This window comes from Herpailurus yagouaroundi, unplaced genomic scaffold (assembly GCF_014898765.1).
Source record: "Herpailurus yagouaroundi ecotype Mexico unplaced genomic scaffold, PumYag 189, whole genome shotgun sequence".
In the NCBI taxonomy this organism is placed as follows: Eukaryota; Metazoa; Chordata; class Mammalia; order Carnivora; family Felidae; genus Herpailurus; species Herpailurus yagouaroundi.
The window spans coordinates 14,325,841-14,334,444 of NW_024412420.1; the positions used below are offsets into that span (position 1 = coordinate 14,325,841).

General features: G+C 51.6%; 1 protein-coding gene across 1 annotated transcript; it reads left to right on the top strand.

Annotated features, from left to right (window-relative positions):
• Window positions 1–4,830: 4,830 nt before the first annotated feature.
• Window positions 4,831–7,699, top strand: CSF3 (colony stimulating factor 3). The gene is made up of 5 exons (XM_040497425.1): window positions 4,831–5,219; window positions 5,342–5,496; window positions 5,935–6,042; window positions 6,182–6,328; window positions 6,685–7,699. The coding sequence occupies exons 1-5, from the start codon at window positions 5,207–5,209 to the stop codon at window positions 6,847–6,849; spliced, it is 588 nt and encodes a 195-aa protein (XP_040353359.1). The 5' UTR covers window positions 4,831–5,206; the 3' UTR covers window positions 6,850–7,699.
• The last annotated feature ends 905 nt before the right edge of the window (window positions 7,700–8,604 follow it).

Below are 8,604 nucleotides of genomic sequence, written 5' to 3' on the forward strand. Positions count from 1 at the left end.
TCAATGTGGGGAAGAGTCACATGCCCAATGACTGAGCCAGCCAGGTGCCCCTCAATGCTAACAAATTTTAGAGTCAGCACCTGGCCCAGAGTGCCTCAGGTCCTCTCCTGGTTGGTAACAGATTGGAGAGTATGTCATCCTGTTACAGAGAGTTGGGGTCATTTGACGTGATTTCCTGGTTCTCACCCACCTTGACTCTATGATAGACTATTTTTCTGCTCACTTTCTGGAAGTTTCTTTTAATTCGTTCCCATTGGCTTGGTTTTCTCTTCCTGGAGAAGCTTAGTGTCTTTTTTATGCTTGGAGAGTTCACTGTGTTCTCCACTTTATGGTTGGGTGGGTTTTTTTCTTTTTTCTTTTTTTTGTTTTGATTTTTGAGTTTTGCTTTAAATTACAAAACTACAGAGAAGCAGAAAGAATGACCTAACAAATACCTGTGGACTTTTCCACCCAAGTTTAATAAATGGTGACATTTGGTTATCATGTCATTTTTTTCAACCAAGGAAAACCATTACAGATCAGTCAGAAGCCCATCTTGTTTCTTTCCCAGGCCCTTCCCTTACTTCCCTAGAGGCAGCCGCTCTGATGAATTCCGTAAGTAGCCTTCCAGCTTTATGTTTTTGTACTTTATCTTCTACAAAATACAGTATTTTTTGTGGTTTTATTTTATTTTTTATTGTTTTTAACTTACATCCAAATTAGCATATAGTGCAACAATGATTTCAGGAGTAGATTCCTTGGTGCCCCTTACCCATTTAGCCCATGCCCCCTCCCACAACCCCTCCAGTAACCCTCAGTTCTCCATATTTATGAGTCTCTTCTGTTTTGTCCCCCTCCCTGTTTTTATATTATTTTTGTTTCCCTTCCCTTATGTTCATCTGTTTTGTCTCTTAAAGTCCTCATGAGTGAAGTCATGATTTTTTGTCTTTCTCTGACTAATTTCACTTAGCATAATACCCTCCAGCTCCATCCACGTAGTTGCAAGTGGCAAGATTTCATTCTTTTTGATTGCTGAGTAATAATCCATTGTGTGTGTGTGTACACACACACACACACACCACATCTTTATCCATCCATCCATCCATGGACATTTGGGCTCTTTCCATTTGACTATTGTTGATAGTGCTGCTATAAACATTGGGGTGCATGTGTCCCTTCGAAACAGCACATCTGTATCCCTTGGATAAATACCTAGTAGTGCAATTGCTGGGTTGTAGAGTAGTTCTATTTTTAGTTTTCTGAGGAACCTCCATACTGTTTTCCAGAGTGGCTGCACCAGCTTGCATTCCCACCAACAATGCGAAAGAGATCCTCTTTCTCTGCATCCTCGCCAACACCTGTTGTTGCCTGAGTTGTTAGTGTTAGCCATTCTGACAGGTGTGAGGTGGTATCTCATTGTGGTTTCGATTTGTATGTCCCCGATGATGAGTGATGTTGAGCATTTTTTCATGTGTCGGTTGGCCATCTGGATGTCTTCTTTGGAGAAGTGTCTATTCATGTCTTTTGCCCATTTCTTCACTGGATTATTTGTTTTTTGGTGTTGAGTTTCATAAGTTCTTTGTAGATTTTGGATACTAACCCTTTATCTGATATGTCGTTTGCAAATATCTTCTCCCATTCTGTCGGTTGCCTTTTAGTTTTGCTGATTGTTTCCTTTGCTGTGAAGAAGCTTTTTATTTTGATGAGGTCCCAGTAGTTCATTTTCGCTTTTGTTTCCCTTGCCTCCAGAAACGTGTTGAGTAAGAAGTTGCTGCAGCATTTTTGTGTGTTTTTAAATCTTTTAAATGATGTATCACATGAATGTAACTTGCTGTTTTCACTCGCCATTGGTTTTGAGATCTAGTGGTGATACCATGCACAGCACTGTCCTAGGCACTGGGAAACAGCTAAATAAAGCAATTCAGCTTTATTAAGAGCAATAAATTCCTTTCCTCACTGAGTTTTCATTCCGTGAGGGGCTCCAGGGGAAGGAAGCCTATGTGGTATGGATGGACCACGGTTTATTTAGCCCTTCCCCTACTGGTGTGCACTGGTTTAATATTAACAGTGCCGCAGAGGACATCACTGTGTGTCTCCTAGCACATAGGCACTGTGCACATGGTTTGCAACCTTTTCTCAAAGGGCCAGATAGCACATTTTTTAGGCTCGTGAGCCATACAGTCTGTCACAACTATTCACTTCTGCCCTTCAGAGCAACTATAAGTAATATGTAAAGAAATTATTCAAGAACACTGGAGTTTGAATTTCATATGATGTATACATGTTATGAAATATTCTTTTGTTGCCCATCCGTTTAAAAACGTAAAACCCCTTCTTGACACGAGGTGTACATAAATTGGCTCACAGGCCGAGTCTGCAACAAATGAGTCACTCCACAGCCCTTAGAAAGATGCTCCAAGTCCAGCACCAGATGAAAACAGGAAGCATGAGGGGAAGTTGCTGGCCAGTTCTGGCCATTAAGAAACACCAGGGAAAGCCTTTGGAAGCTGGAAGGCTGAATGACAGCTAAGGGTCTCCAGAGCCAGGCCCTTTGCCCCAAGATCGTTTTGGTCCAGCTCAGCCTGTGCGTCATGGCCAGTAACTAGCCCTGGCTCTCTACCTGGTCTTTATTCTCCCATGGGTAAGGCCGAAGTCTGGACTGAGCCATTTTCCAAGAGGTACAGCTTATCTGAACAGGAAGGTAGTGTAATGGGAACAACAGGGAAGCCTGACTGCAAATCCTGCCTGGCTCCACCGCCTGACCAGTTCTGTGATCTTGGGCAAGACCCTTCACTTGTCTGAGGCTATCCCTTGTCTATAATGAGAATAATCCACATCCTTCCACTTGGTTTGTAGGATGAAATGACAAAAGTGTAATGGAAGGTGCCTGACAGATAAGAGGTACCCAATGATTGCCAGCCAACATTTGGATTTTCTCCCTGTGGAATGGATGCCAGAACACTTCTGGGATGGGCCACTCACTTCCCCTGGAAGCCGCCCACTCCATCTTCTAACACTTGTGACCGCTAGTCACTTCTGTTGATCTGGAAACTAGCCGGCTGTGGCTTTCACTCCCTGTCCCACGTCCAGCCCTTGAGACCAGGCAACAACCCCCTCCTTTGATTCCCCAATCAAAACAGCCTGTTTTCTTCAAATTGTGATCTTTGAGCCCTCTCACCATTCTGGCCACCCAACCAAACACCCTACACACTTGGACTGTCAATAAAGACAGGAGTCTGGGTCTAGAACTTCCTGGCCACAGGTGAGGAAGTCCAAACATTGATTAAGAGATTTGATGGTTGAGGCACTGGGTGGCTCAGTTGGTTATGTGTTTGACTTCAGCACAGGTCATGATCTCAGTTTGTGAGATCAAGACCCACATCAGGCTCCAGGCTGACAGTGTGGAGACTGCTTGGGATTCTCTCTCTCTCTCCCTCTCTCTCTGCTCTACTCCTACACTTGCACGTGCTCTCTTGCTCTCGCTCTCGCTCTCACTCTCTCTCAGTATAAGTAAGCTTTAAAGAAAAGATTCCATGGTTAAGAGTTTAAGACTGTGGCACAGGGCAGACCTTGGTTCTGCTACTTGGGTAGGTTACTTAACCTCTTCAAGGTCATATTCATCTTCTGTAAAAGGGGAAATGGTTCTAGTACCTTCCTCCTGGGCTTGTTGAAAGGAATACACTCAATAATGTATGGAGAGTGTGCGGCACAACATCTGAAGCCAGCTGAGCCCTCTGGAGATTCTTTGGGGGACGGTAAAGGGGCACGTTTTGCAAATGAGTCTCCTGACCTCCAACAGTTCTAAACCCACCCCTCTGCTCCCACAGAGCTGGGCATACACCTGGTCTCAGTCAGTGCTTGGTTGCCAACTGCCTAGCCTGAGGTGGACAGGAGACCAGAGGCAGGATGTGAACAGATCGGCACGTGGAGTCCCTGCCAGCGGTGGCCACCAGGGGGCACCCCAGCCCCAGAGGTGGCCTCACCCAGGCCGACATACCTACTCCTCATCCAAAGAAATCTGTTCCTTGGCCTGAGGCGAGGTAAATTGGGACAAAGTGACAGCCCTGGGTGTGGTCGGTCAGGCCCCAAGTCCTGTGGGAAACCCTCAAGCCTGAGGCAGAGGCCTAGGCTAACTGTGAGTCTGACTCTGCTATCCATGACCTTGGGCAAGGCACTTTCCTCTCTGGCGCCGGTTCACTGGGGTCAGAACAGACTCCAAGACTTGCCTGGCTCTAGGATTTGAGGCTGGGGCAGCTTCTTCTTTCTCACTCCCAGCCTTTCTCCAGCTCAGGGCAGCACACACTCTGACTGGCAGTGAACCTGGCCTGGGAAGCCATACGTCACAGATGCCCCCAATTCCAAAGTGCTGGTGGACACCATTGGAGGGAGGCATAGTGCGGGAGGAGGAGGAAGGGCAGGGTCAGGTGAACCAAGAGACTCAGAGCCTCAAAGGTCTTGCTTCATTTGGGACAGACATCCGGTTTCCTCTGGTTTCTGCCAAGATTCCGGGGGCTTAAAGGAATGAGTCATGGAGGGGGATTGGGGGGTTCCCAGCTAACCAGTTTGCGACAGGAGCCTGGGATGATGCCCATCAAAGTGTGGGGTGGAGATGGGAGTCAAGACCCCAATGTCCCTATCTCAGGCCCCTGGCCCATCAGGAGGGGACTCAGGAAGGCAGCCTCCTGGGAGTTTGGGGGGTAAAACTAGCTTCTTCCCTCCCAGAATTTGGGGCCTAGGGAGCAGGTGGCTTGAGAATCCCAAGGGAGAGTGCCAGGGGACTGCTCCAGCAGATCCAGGGGAGGGAGGGAGGGGCTGCCCAGAGGCTGGCCTCTTCCCCAGTCAGTCTGACCAGCCTCCAGCCTCCAGGGCTTTTATCAGTGGCTCGGCCTTTGTTCAGTGGCTCTGATCAAACACCCTGGGGCAATTCGGGCCTGGGTGGGGCTAAGGGGAGGAAGGGAGTTTGAAGGGGACTGGACGTCAAAGAAGGATCAGAGATTCCACAATTTCACAAAACTTTCGCAAACAGCTTTTTGTCCCAGCCCCCCTGCATTGTCCTGAACGCCAAATTTGCATAAAGTTATTACTAAGCCTTAGTCGTAGCACCAGGTAATTTCCTTCCAGGCCTCCATGGGCTTACGTATAAAGGCCCTCTGGAGCTGATCCCTGCCAGAGCCCAGAGCCTGCAGACCCACCCAGACCTCCTGCTAAGCCTGCTGCCCAGAGCCCCATGAAGCTGACCGGTGAGTGTCCCAGCCCCAGGGAGGGAGGATGGAGTAGTAGAGGGGCTGGGGGAACCTGGGCCCTGGAAAGGGACCCCGGCGGGAGTGGACAGCATGTCTCCTGAGCCCCTATCTGCCCTCAGCCCTGCAGCTGCTGCTGTGGCACAGCGCACTCTGGATGGTGCAAGAAGCCACCCCCTTGGGCCCTACCAGCTCCCTGCCCCAGAGCTTCCTGCTCAAGTGCTTAGAACAAGTGAGGAAGGTCCAGGCTGATGGCACAGCGCTGCAGGAGAGGCTGGTGAGTGAGAGGCCAGGAGGGGACAAAGATGCTGGAGAGGGGTGGTGAAGGAAAGAAGACCCAGAGGGCTGCATGGAGGGAGGAAGGGGCAAGAGCTGAGGGAGGGGACGGGAATACTAGGAAAACATCATCAGGGAGGGACATGGGAGAGGAGAGACCCAGCGGGAATGGGGAGAAAATTAGGGAGAGGTGGAGCCACGGAAGGCTGGCCAGGAACTGGGGGGAGAGAACGTCGCAGGGACTTCGCAGGGACGGTGCTCTTGGTGCTCTCGGAGCGGCTGCCTGGAATCACAGTGGAGGGCAGAATGGGGCTGAGCAGCCTGGCAGGACCAGGAGGGAGGGGAAGATCTTGGAGAAATGGGGAGGACTTGGACTCGGGAAGCAGAAGCAGCCCAGCCCCATCAGGACCCCCTCACTCAGCATCCTTCCTGTCCCCAGTGCGCCGCCCACAAGCTGTGCCACCCTGAGGAGCTGGTGCTGCTTGGGCACGCTCTGGGCATCCCCCAGGCTCCCCTGAGCAGCTGCTCCAGCCAGGCCCTGCAGCTGGTGAGTTTCTGGATGGGAGGAGGGCGATGAGGGGAGGGAAGGATGGTCTGGAAGTCTCCCTGGATCTCCAGGCTCCAATCTGGGGCCCCGAAAGGAGCATCCCGGGCAGCAACCTCTGACGCCCTACTCTGTCCCGCAGACGGGCTGCCTGCGTCAACTCCACAGTGGCCTCTTCCTCTACCAGGGTCTCCTGCAGGCCCTGGCAGGGATATCCCCCGAGTTAGCCCCCACCCTGGACATGCTGCAGCTGGACATCACCGACTTTGCTATCAACATCTGGCAGCAGGTGAGAGCCTCGCTGGGAATGGCAAGTGTTCGGGGCCTGGACTGAGCTGGTCCCCAAAGACTGGGCTGAAGGCTTGGGTATCCCGCTTCTTTAGGAACGGGATGGGAGCACTCCCAGGCATGTGTGTAAAGAGCTACCACTTCATCCCAGGCTCCCCTCGCTGCTGGCCCTTCCCCACTCTCTAGATGAGGGTGGGAGACAGATCACCGGACCTTGAAACAGACCTGGGTTCAAGGCCTGGCCCCACCATTAACCGTGTGATCTTCCACAGCCCATCAGCCTTTTGCGTTTCCTCACTTAATAATGTGTTGCAGCAGGGCCTGCCTGGTTGCTGATCTCATCTTTCCCCCCCACAGATGGAAGACGTGGGGATGGCCCCTGCAGTGCCGCCCACCCAGGGCACCATGCCAACCTTCACCTCGGCCTTCCAGCGCCGGGCAGGAGGCACCCTGGTTGCCTCCAACCTGCAGAGCTTCCTGGAGGTGGCATACCGTGCTCTGCGCCACTTCACCAAGCCCTGAAAAAACCCTCCCCCACGAGTGTATTTATCTTTATTTAATATTTATGCTTATTTAAACCTAGTATTTAAAGACAAGAAAGAGCAGAAAGGAGCCCTGGACTCTTGGGTCCTTCCTGCCACCTCTGAGTTTCATTCTCCTGCTTGTAGCAGGGAGAAAATCTGTCCCCGGGACTGGGAGGCGGATAGGTAAATACCACGTATTGATTTCTATGACTGCTCCCTGGCCTGGCTCTGTGGTGGGCACTGGGAAGAACCCCAGTGAACCCCTTAGCCCAAGGGTACCCACCTTGAGTCCCTCAGGAGCATCAGGAAGTCTCCCAAGTGGGAGACAAGACAACCCTGTTTAATATTTAAACAGCAGTGTTCCCCTACCGGGTCCTCCCTCGCTCTGGCCTCACCGAAGTGGCTGGCGCATGCCAGGTGGGCTAGGCCTTGCTTCTCACGTCCCCTTCCCTACACAGTAAAGGCCGCAGAGGCAGCCAGAGCCAGAAAGCTTGACCCTGGGGTCCCACGAATTCGCTGGGGAATCTAGTTTTCAAGATGTTTTGGGGAATATTTTGACTTCCAGTATGGGGAGCCCAGGCATGGCTGACATTTCTCATCTTTCTGGATGCCTCGTAGCGACAATGACAGGCTTCTAATGCCTGCCCCACCCTCACCAGGGTCAGGATTCTGACTCCTCAAGGGCCGGGCAGAGAGTCACTTACCGGCCTCGCTGGAGGGGGACTGGGAGTGCGGGGCCTGTGTGATGGAGTGAGAGGAACGTTCAACTCTTCACCCTCCACCTCTGCCCCCACTTTCTCACTGTAGCCAAACTGTGATAATAAAGTGTTTTGTTTGTCTCCAGTAAACGTTCTTCCTCTTTCTTGAGTCCAGCTGGTGCCCAGCCAGGGATTGGGTGGGGGAGGGCTGAGTGGGGGGTGAGGCCAGAGGGAGGGAAAGAGGAGGTGCAGGGAGGAAGAGGGCCGTCCTCTAGCTCATCAACATTCACGCCTTTAGCATGGATTTCTCTTGTACCTGCTTTGTGCAGGCACTGAGCTAAGTGCTAGGGACACAGCAGTGGGCAAGGCACGTACAAGGAGCCACAGCCTAGTGGGAAGACAGAAGGCAGATGGACAACCATACTGGGAGAGAACGTGGGATTGGGGAGTCTTAATAGTCCAGACATAGACAGACACTGGCCCAAAGCAAGGGAGGATTTAATGTCTGCACAGAGCTGGTCAGTTTATCATCTTCCATAAACTCCAGCCCATCCACACTCACAGCTGCCCACAACGATAGAGTAAGTGCCTTTTACAGATTAGGATCTGAATTCAGGGTGACAACCTGGGTCAGAACTCAAATTCCCAGCCCTGTACTTCTCTCCCTCAAGTTCTGCCTCTGATCTGACAGGGAGCAACTCAGGTCAGCTGCCACTTCTCTGCTGGTCTCAGCCTCAGGGGCTGTTGAGCTCACAGGGTGAGTGGGCAGGTTGTGTGTGTGTGTGTGTGTGTGTGTGTGTGTGTGAGAGAGAGAGAGAGAGAGAGAGTGAGATGCAGAGATTGGAGGGGCTGCTTCACACCGCAGGTTGGAAGCAATCCTGTGTCCTCAGCTGAAGATGCATGTGGTTCCAGGGTGCCTCCACCAGACTCAGGAAAGTTCAGATGGCCAACCGGTCCCCAGTCCCCCATCTCAAGGCTTCCCCTTGGCTCCTCGAGCATCTTTCACTTCCCTTCCCCATCTGGCTCCTTAGAAAGGATGGGGGCACCTGGGTGGC